The 25,709-nt window shown below is 33.9% G+C and overlaps 1 protein-coding gene across 18 annotated transcripts in view; it reads right to left on the reverse strand.

Moving 5' to 3' along the window:
* Positions 1–1,217: 1,217 nt before the first annotated feature.
* ABHD18 (abhydrolase domain containing 18) overlaps positions 1,218–25,709 on the reverse strand; it is a 37,846-nt gene continuing 13,354 nt past the window's right edge. For 3 of the 18 annotated variants that reach the window (XR_011436009.1, XR_011436011.1, XR_011436013.1), the window contains exons 2-14: positions 22,786–22,894; positions 22,070–22,154; positions 21,236–21,336; positions 16,715–16,793; positions 16,525–16,611; positions 14,457–14,482; positions 10,718–10,856; positions 8,673–8,762; positions 7,905–8,006; positions 6,861–7,239; positions 6,259–6,421; positions 3,647–3,814; positions 1,218–3,557 (exon numbers count right to left, since the gene is read on the reverse strand). Coding sequence is in view for 11 of the 18 variants with exons in the window: in XM_070259311.1 (XP_070115412.1) it covers positions 3,506–3,557; positions 6,259–6,421; positions 6,861–7,239; positions 7,905–8,006; positions 8,673–8,762; positions 10,718–10,856; positions 14,457–14,482; positions 16,525–16,611; positions 16,715–16,793; positions 21,236–21,336; positions 22,070–22,154; positions 22,786–22,877 (1,395 nt within the window). In the remaining 7 variants the exon portion in view is untranslated. Of the gene's footprint in view, positions 3,558–3,646; positions 3,815–6,254; positions 6,422–6,860; positions 7,240–7,904; positions 8,007–8,672; positions 8,763–10,717; positions 10,862–14,400; positions 14,483–16,112; positions 16,181–16,403; positions 16,612–16,714; positions 16,794–21,235; positions 21,337–22,069; positions 22,155–22,785; positions 22,895–25,709 lie in introns of those variants that run through there. The other 15 variants (XM_070259332.1, XM_070259329.1, XM_070259335.1 and 12 more) reach the window with 11 other exon arrangements.

The following is a 25,709-nucleotide window of genomic DNA, read 5'->3' on the forward strand; positions in this document are numbered from 1 at the left end:
CATGGCTTGATGAGTGGTATGTAGGTCTGTGCCTGGGATCCGAACCTGTGAACTCTGGCCACTGAAGCAAAGCACATGAATTTAACCACACCACCAAACCAGCCCCAAGAAATCGGTGTTTTAACCAGGCTCCAGGTGATTCCAGTGCAGGTTAATTTGAGAACCAGACTCTAGAAGGGTGTTTTTCAAAATATAATATATATTTGAACCATTTGAAGATCTTATTCAAATGCAAATTCTGACTCAGTAAGTTAGATATGGCACCTGAGACTGAATTTCTAATAAGCTCCCAGAGGATGCTGCCAATCTACTGAGCACACTTTGGGTAGCAAAGTGCTAGGGTACAACATCTTGATTTCTTTGTGGAATTATCCAGGTGCTGTATATACGAAAACAGTTTTATGTCAGTTAGTCACAGGTTTATACACAGGTTAGACTTTTTATGATTGTTTACATTTTCTTTTAATTAACACAATCTGGTGAATCTGCACATTAGTTCTCTTGGTCCAAACGAAAATCTTTTTGGGGTTTTGGCCCAACATTTTCTAGTTAAAACTGTTTTCAAAGTCCTTCATGCAATCATTGGTTCCCTAGGCTATGTTAAAATGATTTAATAGTAATTACAACAGCAAATCATGAAATTCAGAAACTTTTTCTAACCACAGATCTAAATCAGGGGTCTCAAACTCAGATGTCTTCACTGCTAGGTAGGAAACACAAAGCTCCTGCCTATAAGAATATTCCTCTACTCCTGCAAAATGGTCAAAATATACCTCTTTTCCCTTGGTTTCATCTGCCATAACCTTTCCTTACAGTATTTCTAAACCCAGTTTCTATAGCAGCCTCTGCCCAGAACCCCCCTTCCCAGTCCGGCTGAGTCCTATATAGCTAAGTTCTTATCTCTAGATTTTAATTGTTTGCAGTACATTTACTAGTATAAATGTAAACATACCCAATAGTAAGTTATACAACATTCAGATAACTAGTTTGTCAGAGTGCTGGCTTCCCTGAGATCATACATATTTGGGGGAAATCTGGCCCTTGTTGTAAATACTGAATACTGTTGTGCTAGAGCCGCCCTTGCTTATTTCTGCCTTACCTTGTTTGGGTCATAATATAACTAAGGAGGAACACATACTCAGTTCAAGTTTGGATACATTAGTCAAATGTGACGTGTTTTCTGTATTTAGAATGATACCTCTTGAAAATAAAAATAATTAACTTTTAAAATAGATTTTTATTGTGAAGTATAAAATATTTGGAAACCATTTTAAAAATTTTCGTTAGTCTTAACAATTCAATATTCTTTACAAGAGAAAGCACCACATTAAAAGATTACATTCATAAGAAACAATCTAAAATGCCTATGTTAAAATGATTTAATAGTAATTACAACAGCAAATCATGAAATTCAGAAACTTTTTCTAACCACAGATCTAAATCAGGGGTCTCAAACTCAGATGTCTTCACTGCTAGGTAGGAAACACAAAATAGTGAAGTAGTCTGGTGCAAGAGAAAGTCCAGTGGACTGTGGCAAACTGGTGAATGCATGCCCAATCTAAACACTTTACAAATTCAAAATATTTTGAAGTATTATGCACACAAATAAAATAACTATGGGCCAAGCTGGCCTGTTTCAACAGCCAGTTTGTAACTCTGGCCTAAATGAATTTCTGTACCCAATCCTCAAAATGGCAGAAGCACTTCTCTGAATATGTTTGTTGTCTCCATCCATCCATCCATCCAACTATCTATTTTTTTTTAAAGCTCAAGCCACTATTTTGGAGGGAGTGGATTAAAAAAACTTTAAGAAAAAGTATTTTGCACTTTGAACCAATCAATTTAAGTACTTGCATGGATATATTCTTAAAACATTTGGTTAAGAGATGAAATTTTTAAAATATCTTCTTTCACATTTGTTTGGGAAAAATTAGTTATGCCTAAGAGTTCATTAAAATGAAATTTCATTCTTTTACAAATAGAAAGTCACACACCATAGTACATTATTGCTTAGTAAGAAATATTTATAGAAAAATAAAGTATTGGTTTTACTAAAGTCATTGGTCAGAAAGCATTCAATCATTTGCCTCACTACATACATAGGAAACTACTTGTAACTCAGTTGACAATAAACTTTATTTTTAAAGGGTCTTTTGTTGAAGAACTTTACTACGTTTCATAGTTTGTGTGAAAAGTAAAGATTATAGTCTGAACGTGTAAAATTGCTATAGCTCCAATGGCTGTAACTATGTTGGTTTGTTATGCCAAAGGAGTTTTACAGAATTGACGACTTTGTATGCTATCAATGACTTCACATTAATAGTTTTTAAAAATTAAGGTGGTGGAGGCATTAGAGAGACAAATAAAATAGCCTTTAAAAAGGCTACAAAGGTACATTATAATTCAAATATCCTTACTAGACTAGGAATACATATTTTAAAATAATCCATTGGTAACACAGATTTCAAATAAATAAAACTCAAATATGTTTATCCCAAACCTTGACACAATACCCAAAAATATTTTCTACTTTTGAAAACATTTTTGCTCTCAGCTTGAGAGTTTAACATAAAAACAAAGCACCAAATCTAGCCATATAATCATGCAATTTAAAAAGTCAGTAGTTATTATATCTTTTCTGTAAAACAAAGTTTATATGGGACATTTGTGGCCATTAACTTCTGGAATTAAAAAGCCAAAGTTGTTAAGTACTTGCCCTAATTTAGCAAACCCAAAGTAGATGTACAAGAAAATGTTAAGACACAGTATCTATCAATTAATGCAATAAGTCTTTCATTATTTCCATTTTTCATGGATTGAAACTTTGTAAGTAGGAGAAATATGTGTGGCATTTTTTTCTAACCTAATATTTGGCAAAGCTTTGAAGTTTAGCCACGTCTTATGCATCTCATCTGCATTCCCACATTTATTTTAATTATTAAAAGTACTTAAGTATGAAGCAATCAGGATTTTTTAGAATTCAAAGTTAAAACTGATTTTACACATTAAATGTATTTCCACGGCAGAAAACTAAAGTTAAAATAAGATTATAAATTCACTATGGATCCATAAAAGAAAGAAACATGTTTCTCAAATCAATAGTAGAAATATCATATAAGGATTTATAATACAGGCTGATGTATTAAAAACAGTTCAGTTTAGTAGTTCTTTAAAAACAAATAGGGTTTCTATGAATAAATTTATTTTAAATTAATAAATTATTCATTATTAAAAATTTAAAGTTTTCATAAATAGTAACAACGGACTAGATATCGAATATATGGGATTCCCACAAACAATAACAAAATACCTCTACATTATTTCATCCAAATATTGGTTTAAAGTTATTGAAAGGTATTTAAAGATTGTAGTTGACTGATCTGTGACACTGGATTCCAGACTAAATTGATCTACAGAGCTGTCTGCTTGGTCTTCACATCATCAAACGATGAAACTCCCTTCGTAAGAAACATGATGGCCGCACTGGTTACGTACAGTGATCCAACTAATTAGCATATTTATGGAGAAAGCGTTCAAATGCATCATAGATGGCTCGTCTAAAATTAAATACGAAAGAAAAATTACAAGTAATTAGCAGAAAAGGGGGACAGACAGTACATTTCCTATAAGTTATTTCCAAAATTACCTGTGCCTTGCAACCTGACCTCCTCTCCAAACAGCTGTGAAAGAGGCAGGTGCCTGGGTGTTTGATCCATGTAACTTCACCACTACCGGAAAACCTCAAACGTGCTTCCAACCGGTTGATGATGGGTTCAGAAGCACCATCTTTTGCTGTGAAGCACTTTTTTGTGCCCTAGAATTTATATAATATGTATATATATATATATGTATAATATATAAAATAAAAGAAAAAGGAAATAGTTTCTTTTTATTTAGTCACTTGTTGAAAATTAACTTTTCATAACTTTTCAAAATGTAGTATTCAATTTATTTCATAGATTATGATAGAGATGCTTTTTGTTTGCAAAAAACATGTTCCTAGCAACTGAAAATCTAAATGCTTAGTTTCCTACATTAACTTCACTAGGTATTTTAATATTTTAATTGGGACGGAAGAGTCAAATTGACCTGACCCAGGTCCATAAGATATTATTTTTAAACCTTACTTTGTTTTTTTCCTATTGCAAAATACATTTTCATTGTAGAATATTCAGAAAATCCAAAAATATAGAAAGGAAAATAGTCATAATCCCATCACTCTAAGGTATCTACTATTAATCTTTTCATATATTTCCTCCGGGCTTTTTTTCACATGCATATGTCTATAAATCATTACTACGCGATCATATTAATTTTGTATCCTACTTGTTTGACTAAGTATTTCCCCACATCCTTAAAAAGATATTAAGATTATCTTTAAAACTGGCAGCCTGCTAGCAGATTAAGATTTCCAATATGTCTGGAAGACATAGCTTTCCATCACACTTATATTCATTTGGCTCAAAAATTTGTCCCTTGTAAAATGTAACAAACAATAAGAAGGGAAACAAATCACAGACAGACATTTGCGTGTTGGTGTAAACACAAAGAGATTTTGTTTTGAGGGCAGCTGAGAGGGAGAGAGGGCCCTGAGGTGTCTGTCCATTGGATAGTTTTTTCCCCCAGAGTTAGTCCTGGGTGCTTGCTCTGGTAGAATGAACCTGGATTTCTTTTATCTGCTGATGTCTAAAGTGGTAATCTGGGCTTGTGTACGTGGTATGAAGAGGGTTAGGAGAGGTATACGTGTGCCTTTTAAATCATCTCAATAGTCTCTTACTCACTTGTATTACCAATAAGTTCTAAATAACAACACAAAATATTAGAGTACATAAAGGAGTGGCTTGTTTTAGTTTTACATCTGGTAAGTGAAAAGACTGAATTTTTTAAAATTCTACTATCCCAGTGTCATCTAAACTCTGTTAGGTTTTGAAGTCACTGGTGGGGACGAAGAGAGGCCAAATAGCTTAGTAGTGACTCCACCTGAGCAGGTTATTTAATCTTTTTGTTCCCCGTATTTCTGTTTAAAGGGGACAATTACATATGAAGCAATCGCTCTAGTACCTGGCAAATGGTAATAACTAACATTCATCTCTTTCTCAAATGAAGCCTTCAAATTAGCATTTTTGACTTTTACACCTGACTTTGATTATATCTATTCTTCCTAATGCCTCTCAGCTACACTCCCACTTAGATATACCAGAGTAAAAGAAATCTGATTCTGATTTACTAAAGCAGCCTAACAGAACTTTAGACTCTTCTGGAGCAATCCTAGCAGCGCTAAGTACTCAGAATTTTTGTTTGTTTTTTGTTTTAGTTTTGCTGTGCCCGAAGGTCACTTGAGTATTGGGTAGGTCTGCTGATTCACCAACTAACAAGGTGACTGTTATAACTCAAATGCTGAGTGGATAGCTTTTAAAAGATCATATTATAAAAAAAGGTTTACTACGTGCTTCAAGACATTACAGACTTAAAGAATTAGTCTGTCTCTCAAAAAGGTGACGTCTATAAGTTGAACTAAATAAGTAATAACATACAAAGAATTATTTGTTAGACTAAAAAGAGCTAAAACATGTCAAACATATAGACACACAATTCTTCTATTATATAGCTATCCAGCTGGCAGTTTTGGAACACTTATGCGTAGGGCACTGATCTAAGCACTTTATGTGATCTAATTTATTTAATCATTAATGATAAATATATGCCAATGATACCTTTTACCATCAAATTTGAATAAAAGTAGAAATAATGCAGGATATTAAAAAAACTAGAGTTATAGCATAAAAGTTTTTATAAGTTCTAACCAATACTGGAGTCATATACGGTTATTAATATTAAAACCAATATTTCACTTCTCATTTAAGGTTTAATATTCACTTGCTACTGAAAAACACTGCTAGATTAATCCACAGATGCTCAGGCCATTCTGAGAGAAAAACATCAGAGTGGAGTGAAGACCTCATGATGAACCACAGGAAGTTTTGCAAACCCTGTTGTCCCTCCCTCCACCCTAAAATACCTAGACATTAATATTTAAAGAGGGTAAAACCACACAGGAAAGCATGCCTATTATATACGATTTCCTAGTTCTCCAGAAGAAAAAGAAAATAAAGGGACAAGATAGGAAAGAGTACCACGATGTGAGAAGTGAGGGAAGGAGGGAGGAAATAAGAGGACTAAAATGTACAATAAAAAGACCCAATCTTTTATATTTGTTGAAGCAAAAAAACACACAGATGCTTAGACAAATCATCTTACCTGAATAGTCCTTGTTTAAAAAGATAAGCACTAATATGACCCCCTTCTAGATATCGGATTTCACAACCAGGCCAAATTTCTTGTAGACTTCTAACTCCTGTTCGTGGAATATAGGCATCTTCTTTGGCTTGCACCACTATAATGAGGCTTGGGTCAACTGGAACTAGGTATAGGATTTTTAAAAATGAAACACATATACTTTTAAAAAGCTCTAAGATTTTTATATGAATACTATTAATTGTATTAGAAAATAAAATACATCATACAATGCAGTAAGTGAAACATTTGTCAAACAAAAACTTTTCAGATTATTAAAATCAACTATAATATACCACAATATCATATCTCTAATACAATAAGATGAATATTTTAAAGAAGTTAAAAAATTCAATGTTTTTAAATGAATTAATAAGATGGTCTTAGATTTTCATGGATAAAATATGATACATTTAAATAACCGACTTACCTTGGAAAATACATTCTGGAGCAAAAAATAAATATACTCTTGAAAATATGAAATTATCTTGTAAACCATCCTCAAGAATATTTCACAAATATTTACACATCAGCAAATATTCTCAATTTCATGTAAAAATTAGTACCTGAAAAATTTGCTACATGAGTACATTCATCCATGACTCCTTTCATAAATATTAAAGATTCCTTCTGAAGATTGTTTCTTCTTTGTTCTTTACTGAGTAGGTGGTGTGACTGAGGATTGCAACTCATATAACTACTTTTGTTGGTTGAAAGCGTTTGATTGAAGCACTCCATCTTAGAGGTATCTTGCAACAAGAGTCCTTCTGATGTGGCACTGATAGATGTTTTACTAGATTTATGGCACTCAGCAGGTTTTGGGGACATAACTTGGTCCATCATATCTAAATTTAAAGTTCTAGACACCAGATTAAGGTTAGTTAGCTTGTCTGCACTGCTTGGGAAGCGTTTCACGAACTCTTTCCCCATTTTGAAAGAATCTGTCTGAATAAAAGGAAAAAAAAGAAACATCGTATAATATAAAATGCTTCCTATGCTCTTACCAAAGAAATAAAAACTGAGTTTAATCAAGTCTCCAGACCTAGCTGCCCATTTGCAGGCAATATACAGCAGGAGGAACATGCTAACCTGTACCAGGACAATGCAATCAGAAAAACCTAGACTGTGAGAAACTACAGGTAAGTAGCCCAAGTTCTTCAACATATAAATGATAAGGAAAAGAAAGGGCTCAAAGGGAACTTATAGGTTAAAAGACACATCAAATAAAAGAACTGTAGTGTCTAGGGATGCAGGTTTGGACAATAAAATTACTTTAAAGACAGAAGGAAGTAATTGGTCTAATAGTCAGGATAATGATAACTAACAGTAGGGGAGGAGGGCCTTTTGATTAGGACACATGGAAGTAGTTTCTGGGTTGGGTGGTCAAGTTCTATTCTTGATGTATTACAAATGCGTTAGCGATTTAATAAATGTAGTAAACCGTTCATTTGCTTTGCATGATTTTCTGTACTTTTATTTTATCTTAAAATGAAGAATTTTAAAAAGTAAAAAATAGTACTGCTTTTTAAAATATCTGCAATTTTTAAAAAATTTGAATCTTTAAACACAACTTTTTTCCCCAGTGTGATGCAGAAATTAACAATACTTACTCCACAATATTCAAGCATGTGAATAATTTCTTCCTCATAAACTGTCTGTGTATAATACTGCTTTTCCAGCTCCCTCCAATTAATTGATTTACTCAGCACGCCCTGAAATAATGAATCAAATTTAGATCAAATCACACCATAAAGCATTTTGTCCAATAATTTTATTATTATTACTGTGCAGAAAAGAGTTAACATAGCAGGCTTGAGATTTCCTATCTTTAGAAAGTTCTGCTTGTAAGACTGGCCCTCAACTAGTGTCTGGAATCTTGACTAGTTCTTTACTCTGATATAAAACTTCCTAAATGATAAAGTGGGTCACTCTGCCTAAATTGCCTGTACAAACAATGTCACTTCTGCTGAACACCTGCTTTCCTTCTGGAATTTTGGTACATGCTAGGCAGAGGGTGCCTAAGTGAGTGACTCTCATAAAACCCTGGGCTCCTAGGCTCAAAAGAGTTTCACTGATGGACAACACTTCACATATAATGTCACAACTCATTGCTGGAGGAATTAAACACCTCCTGTGAGACTGCACTGAAAGCTTGTGCCTGGTTTCCTCTAAACTTTGCCCCATGCGCCTTTTACCTTTGCTGATTTTGCATTGTATCCTTTTGCTGTAATATGTTTTCGTCATGAGGACAACTATTTGGTGAGTCCTGTGATTTCTTCTAAGTGAATCACCAAACCTGGGGGTGGTTTTGGAAACCCTCCCCCCAAATTACCTTTAATTATATATAGCTCTGTATGTATTAATTGCAATTAAATTACCGTAGTGAAGACCCCAGATGCTGTGGACCAAGACAGACATGGAATCAATGGCATGGGCTTAGGCCAGTTGGATACCGCTAAGGAAGCCATCTGTAACATGTTGACACAGTCAGTTAGAGAGCTGCTGTTTAAAGTTTCTATTCATTAAAACGCAAAATATTTAATAAATGTAGTAGTTTGTATAGTAGTTGTTGAGATAAGAGATGAACACAAAGTCTCTAAACACTCATGAGAATGTCTAACAACCTCTTAAACTCCCCAAATCATAAATTAAACAATGACATAGAACTTCCCCCTTAGAAAGCAATAAAATATATTAGAAAATTTTAAGTAACCTCAAGACTCTTCACAGAGAGCTACTTCTACTGGGCAAATACAGAGCAAACATGCTGAGGTGTCGATGCGGGGCAGCACGCTAAGCACACTCATTACCTGAGTGACTAGCTCAGTACAGCAATATCACAACTATAAAATCGCGGACCTCTGAGGGTGACGGAAAGATGCCAAGAATTTGGTGAACTACAAAGTAGGTTATACAACTGATATAAAATAATGTAACGTGTGTGTTTAGAGAAGGGAAATGTTTATTTGTGGCTAGAGGAATCAGAGAAGGCTGAGTCTTTTAGGGAAAATGAAAGATAAGGTCTTCTCTTCCATATAGAAAAGACAGTATGATCAAAGGCAAGATAGAAAGCAATTGGCTGGTAGGGGAGGAGGAGCCAATATACTTCAGTTTGGCTGGTCAATAGGGCACATGTGGTCGACAGGGTTGGGGAGACAGAAAGAGCTGGAAAGATTGATCAGGATCAGATTAGAGGTCCCTTTGTTCTGGAGAAAACGAGGAATTAATAAAGAGGCCTCAACAAAGGAGTGGCACTGAAGTGAAGAAGTGATTCAAGGAAGCTAAAATGATAAGAAGGCCAAGTTAGAAGACCTGAACATAGGTCATAACAATGGAAATATTACTAGGTAGGAATATAAATCCTTTTCCACTCTTCAGTTGCACTGTCTGGTAGTTTTTTTGAATTTGAGTAAGTTTTTGAAGCTAATTTTATCAGTTTCACTCTTTGATAGTTGCTCTGAATTTAAGTAAGTTTTTCAACTTAATTTTATAATTCAAATGACTTACAGAAAACTATATATATATATATATGTATATGATATATATTTTGCTACTATATATATATGTATTTTTTTTTTAATGTACTGAGTGACTAATATGTCCAGGTAATGAATCAGAGCATATTACTGGCCCTCACTGAACCTACTGCTTCATGGAGAAAACAGACTGCTGAACAAGTAGTCATAGTACAGTGAAATAAGTACTAAGGAGAGATGAAGTATAGTCTGGCTTAAGGCTGGGAGTAAGGAAGAGCTTCTCATAGGAAGTTAGCTCTAAAGTGGAACCTGAAGGGCAAGCTGTTACTTGACTAGGTGAAGGGAATGCGGGGGCACTAGAAGGAGGCCAACACCTAGCATAGCTAGAGCCAGTGCAACAGCAAGCCTCTGGCAGGTTTTAAGCAGGAGAGAGCAGAGATCAGATTTGGGAGGATCACTCTAATTATAGGGTAGAGAAAAACTGTTAGGAAAAAGATTAATGAGAGAAAAGACTAGAGCAGAGAAACCAATTAGGAGGCCATTTTAGTATACTCTAGAAGACAAAGGTAGAATAGGTTGGTGATAGTGGGGATAGCGATAAGAGATAAATGAAAAGTATTTTCCACATTAGCTATCTTCACCAATTTAACAGCAAAATAAGGCATTCATATTTGAGACTTGAAAAGTTAAGTTTTATAATCAACTTTTAAAAAATATAATCCAATACCTGAGATATAACTGTGGAGTAAGTAATACAATCAATGTTTACACAAATCATACAAAAAATATCATCACTTCATAAGTGGAATGTAAGTTTAGAATCTATTTCTGCTTTCACCAAAAGTAAAATTAATTCTGTACCCAAAACGAATTTTTAAAGTAACTAGATTCCCCAGATCTTATAAACATAACCACAATTAAATATCAGGTGAAATGAAAAGGCTTACATGTCCTCCCATGGATATTCCAGTCATTCCTAGAGGGCCATAACCCTCCCTCTCTAGCCAGTGCAAGAGCGCTGCAGATTCCAAAACAAGAGCTCCTCCCATCACAAAGAGGTCAGATACGTTTTTTAAGCTGGATCTTCTAGCCTCACAAAACAAAAGAGAAAATTACTTATTTTCTGTATTTACATTTTAATATATGCAAATTTACAAAAGGCAGTCAGACTTGATGTTTTTCTTTTAAAGAACCAGATAGCTAAGTAAAACTGGAATAAACTAATGGAATTAAAGGGCTGCAAACATTGTTCTACATATTAATCACCTAAAATTTATTTTTAAAAAGTTACATCTGCTTTATAGCATATAATCTTCATTGAATTTCAACTATTTAACTATTTTAAAGTCCAGAAAAGAATATCTTATTTATTTGATAGCAGTGAAAAAAAACTTAAAATATTTATGGGAACATAGTATTTTTATACTGCAAATTTTTAGTTTTAAATCACCACCATTGATATAAGGAAAGACAAATTTATAGTTGTCCCCCCATAGAAAGAAACTGTTACCATAGAATTTAAAGCCTAAAAATTTTTTAAAAGCAATGTAAAAGAATTTAACCTAATACTATGCTCATGTATTACTGAAATCTTAAGTATATTGCTTACTTTCACAAAATACACAATTTATGAATAAAATAAAATATTGGAAAATAATTCTTTATTTTATTCAACATTTTGATTAATTTAAATAAAGACCAATTCAACTGGAATTTTTTGTTTTTAGAAACTGATTTTACATATAAGTACATTTCCTTATAAAGATGTACTTAAATACATCTTTTTGATCCCAGAAGCGCTCCTAGATAATGGTAAAAAATAATATTTATTACTAAAGGGACCAAGCTAGAATCTATTTTTCAAAATTTAATTCATATAAAGACATACTCACATAATAATTGCATGAATACAACCATCATACTGGATGAAACTTTGTCAAAGTGTAAAAAATTCATTTTATCAATGGTTATTTATTATATGCCTACACGGAATAATTATGTGCAAAGAACCAGGTGCCATAGGAATGCCAAGTTGTGAAGAACAGAATTATGGCTCCAAAAGAGCTATGTCCAGGGTCCTACACCACAACCTCTCGGAGTTCTAGGTCCTTAAGGCAGGGTTTCTCTTTATGGAAACTATGCTATCATTTGTCAAAATAGATCATACTCATGGCTTCATTAAAAAAAAAAAAGCCCATTTATCCTTATATTTGTTTCCTGTCCTCATTCTAATTTTCTCTTTATGATCACATAATTCCCCTGATTATTTATTTTGGCCTGGTACGGAAGTTTGAGTTCTTAGGTTCACCTCAGTTTGCTCCTTTATATAGAAGTTACTGATGTGAGGTTCTGGGACAGTGGTTATTTATAATGATGGACCCTGTCTCAAATTGTTTAAGCACGTTTGATGAAAATAGGCTTAAGATGGCTTTAAAAAAGAGAGAGACAGAGAATTGTTTATTATTTAAATTGCAAGCCATTTCTTACTGATGATGAATTATGTGAGAAAAATCGAATATATTGGAGCATTATTTTATTTCTTGGGTACATAATATGTGATAGGATATTTTATAAACATTATAATTCTCACAACAATTCTGCATGGAAGAAGTTATATAGTAGTCACTCTTATAAATGAGGTAACTATTATTTAAGAGGCCCAGGTCATACAATTAGTAAATGGCAAATTACAATTCCAACCTATGTCTGTATGACTCCAAAGTCAGAGTCTTTCTACTAAACCCATGCTGCCTCCCACAACTCAAACTCTTTGGTTTTTAATCACCTATAGACAGGGTAAAAATGACACACCTAGTTCTGAATTCAGAGCTTGGTTCTAGAGTAAAAATTCTTCAACTATTTAGCTTGGACTTTAATTTTTCACAAGGTTTCACCAAGTTTATTATAAACTATCTTTCATAGGATATAGGTTTGCCCCCACCGCACCCCACTTTCATCATGACCGTAGAGAACATGTCACTTCTAAATCTACCTTTCCAGCATTTTCCAACTCCTTACTTAACTTCTTCACTTGCAGGTCTAACAGACATCACAAATTTAACATGTCCAAGTCAGAACTTTTGATTTCCTACCAACAATGTCGATTTTAACAAAAAGTCTTATCATTTCAACTTCTAAATTATATCTCAAATCCATTGGAACTTCCTTCCATCTCCACTGCCCCCACCTTAAAGTCGCTCTTTTTTTCCCTGCATTATTGCAATAGCTTCCTATTTGATTTCTCTGCTGCTACTCTTGCCCCAGTAAGCCAAAACAAGCCTTGAAAAACATTAAATCAGATCACTCCTGTGCTTAAAATCCCCCAGTGGTTGTCCACTGCACTTACAGTAAAATTCAAAGCATGGTAGCTCTTCGTAATCTCCTACTTTCTGATCTCGTCTTGTCCTACTCTCACACCTGGTGCTTACGTCGGGCTTTTTCATTTATTCTTCCTTCACTAAGGCTGATCTTCCTCCAGGTCTTCACTTTGGTGGCTCTTTCTCATTATATCATGTCCTCATATCTAACACTGCTCCAACCCTGCATCTGCCCTGTATTACGTTTTTTTTCCTCTGTTTTGAGGAAGATTAGCCCTGAGCTAACTACTGCCAATCCTCCTCTTTTTGCTGAGGAAGACTGGCTCTGAGCTAATATCCATGCCCATTTTCCTCTACTTTATACGTGGGACGCCTACCACAGCATGGCTTTTGCCAAGCAGTGCCATGTCCGCACCTGGGATCCGAACCGGTGAACCCTAGGCTACCGAGAAGCGGAACGTGCGAACTTAACTGCTGCGCCAGTGGGCCGGCCCCCCTGCCCTCTATTACTCTTTATCCCATTGCCTCGCTTTATTTTTATCATGGTATTGATAAATATCTAAAATTATCTTATTTATTTTTATCTATCTCCTATACTAGAATACAAACTCTATGAAAGTAAGGGCTTTGTCTTATTGTTGCTGTCTTCCCAGTGTCTAGAGTCAAATATTTACTGAATGAACTCAAACCAAACACAACACAGATTATGGAAATGCAAAAAAAATGCCTTCAAAGTTCATCATTTTAAAAGCCCAGAAAGAGGAAGTTTATCTTCAGATTATACTATGCATTGCAAGAATAAAAAGAGTATTGCTTAATTTCACAAAGTAAATGTACTTTAAAAAGGAAAACATTTTCTTCAGTTATAGTTTTACGAATAAAATATGTCTTCAGCTAGCCTATTTAAATTTATTTATCTGTTTATCAGACATTTAAAATACAAAAAGCTTGAGGCTAGCCCAGTGGCCTAGTGGTTAAGTTCAGTGAGCTCCACTTCAGCAGCCTGGGTTCAGTTCCTGGGCGCAGGCCCACACAACTCACTGGCAGCCATGCTGTGGCAGTGACCCACATACAAAACAGAGGAAAATTAGCACAGATGTTAGCTCAGGGACAATATTCCTCAAGCAAAAAGAGAAAGATTGGCAACAGTTGTTAGCTCAGGGTGAATCTCCCTCAGAAAAAAAAAGGAAGAAAGAAAAAATAGAAAATACAAAAAGCTTAAAATAAAAATTTAAGTCAACATTCCTACTACAGTTTTATAACAGAATTTCTTCCCCCAATAACACTTGGATATTAAACTTAGAAATGCTTACCAAAATTTTAATATTGCTGAAAATTTGGTATAAAAATGAAGGTGACACATACTTACACTTGGTCCTTGGGTTTCCTGCAGCCATTTAAGAATGTGGGTCAAAGAGAAAGTTTTAAAATAATTAAATATACTCTGTGTCTCAAAATACATTAACTTAACCAAAGTAGTTAAATTTGAAGACAATTTAATACTGAAATAACTATTTTCTAGTTATCTCAAATAGGCTGTTTAGAAATTCTTAGGTTTTTCAACTTAATTTTTTTCTTTTTTTTGAACAGCTTCACTGAGATATAATCACATACCATACAATACACATTTAAAGTGTACAATTTAATGTTTTTAGTATAGTCACAGGGTTGTGCAATTTTCAATTTAATTTTAAAATGCAGTTGATTGGTTTGTTTCTTTACATTTATATGTTTATTATAGAAAATACAGAAAAGCATATTAGAAGAAAAACTACTTTATGTACAGATAACCATATTAATATTTTGGTATATTTCTTTCCAGTATTTTTCTTTATGCACAGCTTTCTAATGGACTTTCCATTTTTAGGTTTTTTGCATAACTATGTCATACCTAGACTTTTATATCCAATTTTTGCATTATAAATACTTTTCATACATTATTGTAAACTTTTTAATAATAATAAACTTTTAAAGTTTACTGAATGCTTGTTATTCACCAGGCAGTACCCTAGACAGTATTAACTATTTAATACTCTGAATAACCTAAGAGATTATTTGCATTTACCAATGAAAAAAATGAGATACTAAAAGGTTAAGTAACAGGCCAAGGTTATACAGGTAGTAAGTGGTAGAGCAATAAACATAACACAACAAATTGCATAATATTCCAATACAGTCATGCATCACTTAATGACAGGGATACATTCTGAGAAATGTGACCTTAGGTGATTTCATCGTTGGGAACATCATAGAGTGCACTTGCACAAACCTAAATGGTATAGCCTACTACACACCTAGGCTATATGGTACTAATCCTATGGCACCACCATCACATATGTGGTCTGTCATTGACTGAAATATCGTTATGCTGTGCATGACTGTATTATGAACCACAATTTACTCAACCATTTTTCTATTGTTAGACATTCAAGATATTTCTAATGTTTTACTACTATAAAGCTATAAAACATCTGTTTCCTTTTCTATCATTTTTTCTTTTCTTAGTATTTTATCCTTGGACTAAATTTCCCAGAATAAGTAAATAAAATTCCCAAAATCACTCTGTCAAGGGATATGAGATTTTTTTTTTAAATGTGACTATTTTTTTTATTGAGGAAGATTAGCCCTGAACTAACTACTGCCAATCCTCCTCTTTTTGCTGAGGAAGACTGGCCCTGAGCTAACATCCATGCCCATCTTCCTCTACTTTATACGTGGGATGCCTACCACAGCATGGCTTTTGCCAAGTGGTGCCATGTCTGCACCTGGGATCCGAACCTGCAAACCCCGGGCCACGCAAGTGGAACGTGTGCACTTAACTGCTGTGCCACCAGGCCGGCCCCAGGATATGGGATTTTTTAAGGCTCCTGATACATACGATAAAAATGCTTTCCCAAAGGGTTAAACTGATTTCACAGTCATCAGTAATAAGATGAGGCCATTTCACAACAGCCTCAATGACTATTGTGTTTTATTTTTTAAATCTTCAGTAATTGTTGCTTTAACTTTACATTTCTCTTATTACCAGCAACGTTGAATATTTCTTTATATCTGTGCATCAGTTTCTTTTCTTCTTCTGGGAATTGTCTGACGTCATCTTGAAAATCAAGTTAAGAACTGTTCTAAACCTCAACTGATACTTAAATATAAATGCATTTAAAACATGAGGATTTCCCTAATAGCAAACATTTGACTTATTAATATTAAAATCCAGCATAAGTCTCACAAGAAATATAAGTACTCTTTATCTTATTATATTACAGAAGCACAATCCTTACATTGGTTTTTAAAAGGCATGAAACAACTTTTCACTTACTTCTTAAGTATTTTCTGAACTGATGACTAAATTTAACTGGTTTAGAAAAGTTGATTACTATCATTCTTTTTGATGACTAAATCTATAAAAGAGAAAAGATTTCTAGGTATCACAAAAGGATATAATAAGGGTTTTCTAACAACAAGGAAGCCATTCGGGCTTCTTTAATCATAGGACGAGCCATTAGTGTTCGTCGTCTCCAGTAATGCTAAGGAAAGAAGAGATGACATACTTAAAGAATATAATCACCACATCTGTTAAGGACAGTATGTTAACAAACTAGGGATTAAAGGGTTATAATAAAGCCTTACATGATCTCCTGTTCCAGCAAGATGAATGCATACGGGTCTATATTTGCTATTCCATTCTTTAGGCACAATAAATTGGAATCTATTTAAAATAAAACACATCAGTGAAATTCTCTTTAAAAGACTTGTAATACAAACTTTCAATTTTTTTTTTTTTGGCACCTGGGCTAACAACTCGTTGCCAATCTTTTTTTTTTTTTTTCCCTGCTTTATCTCCCCAAACGCCCCCTGTACACAGTTGTATATCTTAGTTGCAGGTCCTTCTAGTTGTGGGATGTGGGATGCCGCCTCAACGTGGCCTGACGAGCGGTGCCATGTCCGCACCCAGCATCCGAACCCTGGGCCGTTGCAGTGGAGAGCCCGCGAACTTAACCACTCAGCCACAGAGCCGGCCTCCAAACTTTCAATTTTTAAAAGTTTTATAATTAAATTATTCAGGAGAAAAGACCATTCAGAATTTTGACATTCAAATTGTAATTGACTAATTAAACTAATATTTGCCCAAAGGCAACAAAGATGTTGTAAATTTGCTTTGTGTTAGGATATTAAAATATTCAATTATGGGGCCAGCCCCATGGCCTAGTGGTTAAGTTCTGCATGCTCTGCTTCAGCGGCCTGAGTTCAGTTCCCGCGCCCAGAGCTACACCACTCACTGGCAGCCATGCTGTGGCAGCAACCCATGTACAAAATAGAAGAAGATTGGCACAGATGTTAGCTCAGGGCAAGTCTTCTTCAGAAAAAAAAAAAAAAATCAATTACAATATAAACAGAAAATTTATTGTAATCATTTTTACCCTGTTCAATACCACAACTTTATAAATGCATAATGAAATTTTCTTATTTTGTAGAGACATCAATATATATGATTAAGTCTTAGAAAAAACAACTCTTCAGATAGCTCTGCTTTTTCTCTCAGCAGGAATAATGCTTGGCTGTACAAACTGTTGATGTATCCATAAAATGGCTTGTTATCTCTTTAGATTTTCAATGTGAAGTGTATCACAGGATCTGATTTATTAAAATTTTGATACTTGGAGGTAAAAGCAATCTATGCCAGAAAAAACAAACATAGTTTTCTCTATTTGTCTTATTATTATTGTAATATTTTGGTCCTCTCATTTAATGCTTTTTTCTATATGACTTCTTTTTATTGTGGTAAATTATACATAACATACAATGTACCATTTTAACTATTTTTAAGTATACAGTGCAGTGGCATTAAGTATATTTACACTGTTGTGCAACCATCACCACCATTCATCTTCACAACTTTTTTATCTTCCCAAACTGATTTACTTCTCTTTTTAATTTCCTTACCAGTTGGCATTTTAGAATTATTATCATAGTAGAATACTGCACTCTTGTCAGCTCAAGGTTTGCCCTTAGGTGGCTAAATTCTCAGGCAACATAAACCTCAATTCTGAGCTTACTTGGCTTGAGCAAGGGACAATATCACTAGTAACCTATTGTCAATAAATTGTTGAATGGAACATAGACAAGTAAATTTAGGATGGTTTGATGATTATTTCTGTTCGGTGCTCAAGGGAACTAACTCTTAATTTTCAATCTCGTAATCAAAACTACAATGTTAACAACATTGCTTCATTTTGCATTCTTAGCACTTGTCCTGCTTCTTGATATTTTGAAGATTGGGGGAAATTAAAACATTTTAAAATGTTTTCTGCAAAAAGCTGGACATCTTTGCTATTATTTGTAGTTTCCTTTTGTCCCATGGCAATGCATGTAAAGACTTCATTATTGGAGAATAGATTTAAATTAATAGCAATCTTTTATTATAGGTCGAACTGACCACCCATCTAGTAGAGGCAGTCTGTCTGCTTAAATAATACTCTCTTCTCGCAGTCTTTTCCAGTGCTCCATGATGATGAGTACAGGCCATCTGAGCCACAGCAGATTGGGCCAGGTGTAAGCCAAATTAGGGCAATATTTGCTCTTTTGGTAATCTGGAATTAGGACATACTGTAGTTAGATCCTGTTGAGCTTTTGGACATGGAGGCTCTGTGGGGTTGTAGTAGCCATGTTCTGCCAGCTGCATGAGAAACGGAGAAAGCTAGCCTACCCACAGAGAAAATGGGCATGGGTTATAAAGCAGAGGTGAGAGACCATGAAGCACCCAGGAAAGGGACGTAGGGGAAGTATCTATGTATACTTGATGACTCCCCATTTGTAGCTTCCAAAATCTTTCTTTTTTTTAAATTGAGATGTAATTGACCTGTAACAGAATATTAGTTTCCGGTATACAACATAATGATTTGATATATGTATATATTGAGAAATAATCACCACATTAAGTCTAGTTAACGTGTATCACCACGTGAAGTTACAAATATTTTTTTCTGTGATAAGAACTTTCAAGATCTACTCTCTTACCAACTTTCAAATATACAATACAGTATTATTAACTATAGTCACCACGTTGTACATTACATCCCCAAGACTTATTTATTTTATAACTGGAAGTTTGTACCTTTTGACCACTTTCACCCATTTTGCCAACTCCCTATCTGTTCTTTGTTTATATGAGTTCAAGGTTTTGTTTTTTTTAGATTCCACATATAAGTAAGATCATAGGGTATTTGTCTTTCTGCCTGACTTATTTCACTTAGCATAATGTCCTCAGGGTTCATCCATGTAGTCACAAATGGGAAGATTTCCTTCTTTTTTATGTCTGAATAATATTCCATTGTGTGTGTGTGTGTGTGTGTGTGTGTGTGTGTGTATCTTTATCCATTCATCCTTTGATAGACACTTAGGTTGTTTCTATGTCGTGGCTAATGTAAATAATGCTGCAATAAGCTTGGGGGTGGAGATATCTTTTTGAGTTAGCATTTTCGTTTCCTTCAGATAAATACCCAGAAGTGGAATTGCTGGATAATATGGTAGTTCTATTTTTAATTTTTTGAGGAACCTCCGTACTGTTTTCCATAGTAGCTGCAGCAATTTACATTCCCAGCAACAGGGCAGAGGGGTTCTCTTTTCTCCACATCCCCACCAACACTTGTAATCTCTGGTCTTTTTGATAACAGCCATTGTAACAGGTGAAGTGACATCTTACTATGGTTTTGCTTTGCATTTCCCTGATGATCAGTGATACTGAGCAATTTCATGCACTTGTTGGCCATCTGTATGTCTTCTTTGGAAAAATGTCTATTCCAATTCTCTGCTCATTTTCTAATTGATTTTTTTTTTTGCTATTGAGTTCTATGAGCTTTTTATATTTCGGATTTCACCCCTCATCAGATATATGATTTGAAAATATTTTCTCCCATTTCGCAGATTGCCTTTTTATTTAGTTGATGGTTTCCTTTGCTGCGCAGAAGCTTTTTAGTTTGATGTAGTCTCACTTGTTTATTTTTTGCTTTTCTTGACTTTGCTTTTGGTATCAAATCCAAAAAATCATTGCTAAGACCAGTGTCAAGGAGCTTACTGCCTATGTTTTCTTCTGGGAGTTTTATGATACCAGGTCTTACATTCACATCTTTACTCTATTTTGAGTTAATTTTTGTACATGATGTAAGACAGTAGTCTAATTTCATTCTTTTGCATGTGGCTTTCCAGTCTTCCCAATACCATTTATTGAAGAGGCTGTCTTTTCCTCATTGTATATTCTTGGCTCTTCTATTGTAAATTAATTGACTATATATGGTGGATTTTTTCCTGACCTCTCTATTCTGTTCCACTGATCTATGTGTCTGCTTTTATGCCAACACCATAGTGTTTTGATTACTACAGCTTTGTAATATAGTTTGAAATCAGGAAGCGTGACACGTCCAGCTTTGTTCTTCTTTCTCAAGATTGCTCTGGCTATTCGAGGTTTAGTTCTGTGGAAAATGCTACTGGAATTTTGATAGGGATTGCACTGAATCTGTAGATTGCTTTGGGTAGTATGGACGTTTTAACAATATTAATTCTTCCATTCTATGAGCATGAAATATCTTTCCATTTATTTGTGTCTTCTTCAGTTTTTTTCATCAACGTCTTATGGTTTTCAGTGTATAGGTCTTTCACCTCCTTGGTTAAGTTTATTCCCAGGTATTTTATTCTCTATGATGCGATTGTAAATGGGATTGTTTTCTTAATTTCTCTTTCTGATTGTTATTAGTGTATAGAAATGCAGCTGATTTTTGTACACTGATTTTGTATCCTTCAACTTTATTGAACTTGTTTATTAGTTCTAACAGTTTTTTGGTGGAGTCTTTAGGCTTTTCTATATATAATATCATGTCATCTGTAAATAGAGACAGTTTTACCTCTTCCTTTCTGATTTAGCTTATATAAAATATATTTATAATAGTCTGTTTTAAGCTATAACAACTTAAGTTCAAATGCATACTATCGCTCTCTATTTTTACTCTTTTCCACCCCACATTTAATTGGGAATAATGCTAAATAATTATTGTAATTAATACTAAGTAATTTGAAATAACATGGTGTTGATATTACTATAATTCTAAAAGAACATAAATAACTTACTAGTTTAACTTTCTGAATAAAATTTCTTACCTTGCAATAACAGATTCAGTTGGCATGATATCAGGCACATAGTGGGCCATGGGGGAAACAAAGTGTCCATCCAGGATCTTACAGTCTGACTGCTCTTCAATCTAAATGAAAAGCAAAACCAAGACGTACACACACAGACTAAGATATCTTGGTCTATCATAGATGTATTTCTATAAAAATGTTCTACTCAATGAAAACTTTTTTTCAGTGCCTACTTTGGTTGAAGGGCAGTCAGGGATGTGAAGCCCTCCCATTTCTACCCCTCCCCAACAATATCTCAAGTATCCAATTCCATAAACCTAGAAATATTTTACAGAAAAAAACATGTGGTTGCTTAAAAAAAAAAACTATTTCAAAATATATTTCTCTTCTTCTCTAATTTTATATCATTTTCTTTCTACCATTCTCTCAGCAATTAACTACATCCCATAACATCCTATGATGTCATTTAACAGTTGTTTTGCTAATAACTTCTAATGTGCTGATTCTTCAATTAGAGAACTTCACTGTAGTACTTACAATTCTTCTGAAATGTTGAATAATTCACTCTAACCCTCATGAGCCTAAAGATACAAAATGAGGCTCAAAAGATTCAGCCTTAAATATTTTCTTGTGTTTAGGCAAGTACTAAATATATGCCCCCAAATATACATGAATATAGTTACAAGCAACCAGTTAAGATACATACAGCTTTTTAAAAAATACTAAATGAAAAATCTATACTGTACTCACATTTTAGTGTTCATTGTTATTATACTCCAACATTCAACCTATTCTTGCCACATATTTATGTTAAACCAGAATTTCTATAATTGCATTTTTTCATTTAAATACCTTATCAATGTATACTGGATAATCACTTGAAACCAGATTCTGACATCTTTCTCGATTTCCAATCACCTTCCTGAATTCAAAGAGTCTATTATGGTAAGGGGGAAAAAAGGAAAAAATTCAGTATACCCGTTATATTGAGACTAAAATTAGCATGTCGAGTTCATAAGCCATATTAAAACTTAATTTTAATTGTTAGAGAAAAAGATTAGGTTGTTGTTTTTTTTTTAAGCTGGGCATTTTGTCTCAGAAAAAAAGTGAGAAATATCATTGTTCAGAAAGTAATTAACATATATAAGACTCAAAATTAAAGGCGCAAATCCTGAAAATTCATTTTCTTAAGTCCAGATATTCCCATGAGCTACAGTATATCCCAGCTTTGTAGTCATTACAAATTCAAGTTACCCCAGAAAGCTCAGTCCCTGGAAACTCTAACCAACTTAAAAATTATTACAGTTCAAAATCTAGTCTGTATTTCTGAGAGCTCTTTATTTTTAAATCTGAATTACTTTAAAAATAGTTCAATTTTGATTATATGGGTTAAAACTTAGCAATAACTAAAAAGATAAAAGAGAAAAGGAAATAATTTCATTTTTTATATAGTTTGATGCTTAGTTTGCCAATCAGTTTATATTTAAAGGATTCTGTAACTGAGATGAAATTTTAAATGTTTACTAAAACAACAAATCCAGAACAAGCATTCCAGACAAAATGCTTACCTTTTGAGATCCTCTGGCCTTCCCCATCCTCTGATAAAAAGTTTTGTGAGGAGAAGTCTCCGGTATAGAATATCTAACTTGCTCACACCCATTAGTAGCAAACAAACATCTATGAAACAAAATTTACAATGACTTTAAAATATTTTATTTTAGGCAAGTCAATTTTCTAACTGTCTCTTTAAATATCAGGTAAAAATTAGACTGATCTGCTCTCTTAGCAGCTTTCAAATATACAATACCGTATTGTTAACTGTAGTTACCATGCTGTACATCACATCCCCAGAACTTATGTATCTTACAGATGTTAAAAGTACTCATCAGAAGAAAAAAAAAATTTCTAACTATGAGGTGATGGATGTTAACTAAACTTACCGGGGAATCATTTCACAATATATACATATCAAATCATTATGTTGTATACTCTAAAACTAATACAATGTTATATATCAATTATATAGCAACAAAACGGGAAAAAATTAAAGAGTGAGATTAAAGTAGGAACTTTGGATTTATTCTCTTGGAAATAAGATACGAGATATAGAATAAAAGAACTGGGATGAAAGTAGGGAAGATGAAGTAGAGCCTGAGCTTCACCACACCGTGCATTCCTCCAGGGCAGGGTCTTCCCATCCTCAACACAGTGACCGATAGTAGACACTCAATATTTGTCAGATAACAGTAGTAGTGGCTAATACTTTTGTAGTACTGTACTATCTGCCAGGCACCATTCTGAAAACTACAAACACACACACATGTTCTTGTTTAAACTTCCCAAGAACTTTATGAAGAAAGAGCTATTACCCCAAGATGAGAAAACTGAGGCACAGAGAGGACAGGTGATTTACCTAAGGTCACACAGCCTAGTGGGAGGCAGAGCTAAGACTGAATCCCAGGCACACAGTTTAAGATCTATTATACTACACTGCCTGTCTACTACACTACCACGCATGAAAAGTAATAATTAATCAATGCTACTACTTGTGTACCACTTATCTATCTTTCCCAGTATTTCTAAGGGTTTTTTATTATCTACCTCTGTCATTTCAAACTAAATGGTGTAGTTTTGATTTATGGGCAAAACATGATTCAGGTTCAGGATTTATTCTACTTAGAAAGATGTAAAATGGAAATTTGCATTTCCATCAATGAGCTTTAATAAGTACTTATCTATTACTCTGAATGGTTTTTTGGAACCACTACTTACGTCTTTTATTTTTGCTCTTTGATTTGTAACAAACTACAAGTTTAACTTAATGCTCTTCTTTATTTGCATAGGTATACAATATAACCTACCATCAACTGGGCTGTCACTTTATTGTTTTTATGACTGGACCAGCAAAACCAAATCGTTCATACTGCCTCTCACAATTCTCAGCACCAACAGCAAACATTTACTAGATAATGTACTTGTTAGGCAATACAATCTATTGCCAGAGTATAGTTTTAGAGTTTTTTAATACTGCCCATCTCTCTTTTTCCCAATTTACAGGTGTTATTCAATTTTTACTCTTGATAAAAATTTGGTTTTGGCATAATAATGCTAGGAAAAAAACATAATACATCTCCAGTTTATAAATAAACTAGTATTCTGATTACTAGGCTCCTATGAATTATCTTCAATCAGTAGACCATAGCTAAATTATTCTTGGATGGCCTAATAAAAACTTAAGTTTCTGAACTTTTAAGAATGAGTATTACTTTTTTCATTCATGCAACAACTATTTATTAAGTGCGTACCATATGCTGAGCATTATTGTAGGCCCTATGCTATAAGATGATCAGGGTTTGTTCTTGTTCTCACGGATCTTATATTTTAGTGGAGGAAAATAAATTATTTTAAAAAAAACAAAACAAAATAAGCAAGAATAGATGATGACAATACTATGATGATAATTTAACAAGAAAATGTGATAAAGACCAGAGGGCTCCTTTGATAGTAAAAAAAAGAAAAGCTTCATTTAACCAGAGAGGTAACATTTAAGCTAAGACTCACATGATAACAACAAGGAGCAGCCAAGTCTTTAAATTGTAAATCTCATTAAAATCACGTACCTCCTGAAGTCTACTCATGTACTATGTTCCAATGAAATTTTTTAAAAATTACCTAGTCATGATGCTTCAATAAAGAAGATGTGGTCTATATATACAATGCAATGCTACTCAGCCATAAAAAAAGACAAAATCGTCCCATTTGCAACCACATGGATGGACCTTGAGGGCATTATGTTAAGCGAACTAAGCTGGATAGAGAAAGTATGATTTCACTCATATGTGGAATATAAACAAACTCATGGAAAAAGAACAAATTAGTGGTTACCGGGGGAAGGGGGGTGGACGGTGGGCACAAGGGGCGAAGGGGCACATTTATATGGTGTATAACAAATATTAATGTACAACTAAAATTTCACAATGTTATAAGCTATTATGAATACAATAAAAAAATTTTTTTTAATTATCTAGTCATTGGGTAAAGCATAGGAACAGATAATATATAAAAGAGGGAAAGCAAGAGAAAATGATCAACTACTCTCTTCTTTGTTTTCTGATTCAAGAATGCTCACTGTAACATTTTTAAATTCAAACAATACAGAAGTTTATATAGTAAGACAGGGAAAAATAATCTGCTCCCCATTACCTCTAATTCTACTTTCCAGAGATATTTAGTGCTGACAGTTTGGATTCTGTCCTTCCTGACCTTTTCCTTCTTGATATTATTTATTTACCTACCTACACTAAAAATATTTACATGTGTTATATAACACATTTTTGGCAGAATTCAAATAATATAAAAATAAACACAGTAAGCTGAGAAGTCTCTCTTCTTCACTTCTGTTAAGCTTCCTCTCCTCCCAAAAGGTGCCCATTGTTCATGCTGTATACATGTGAGCCCTTCTTCTATTTATACATATACACATATTTTAGGG

The sequence above is a fragment of the Equus caballus genome, chromosome 2 (assembly GCF_041296265.1).
Source record: "Equus caballus isolate H_3958 breed thoroughbred chromosome 2, TB-T2T, whole genome shotgun sequence".
Lineage (NCBI taxonomy): Eukaryota > Metazoa > Chordata > Mammalia > Perissodactyla > Equidae > Equus > Equus caballus.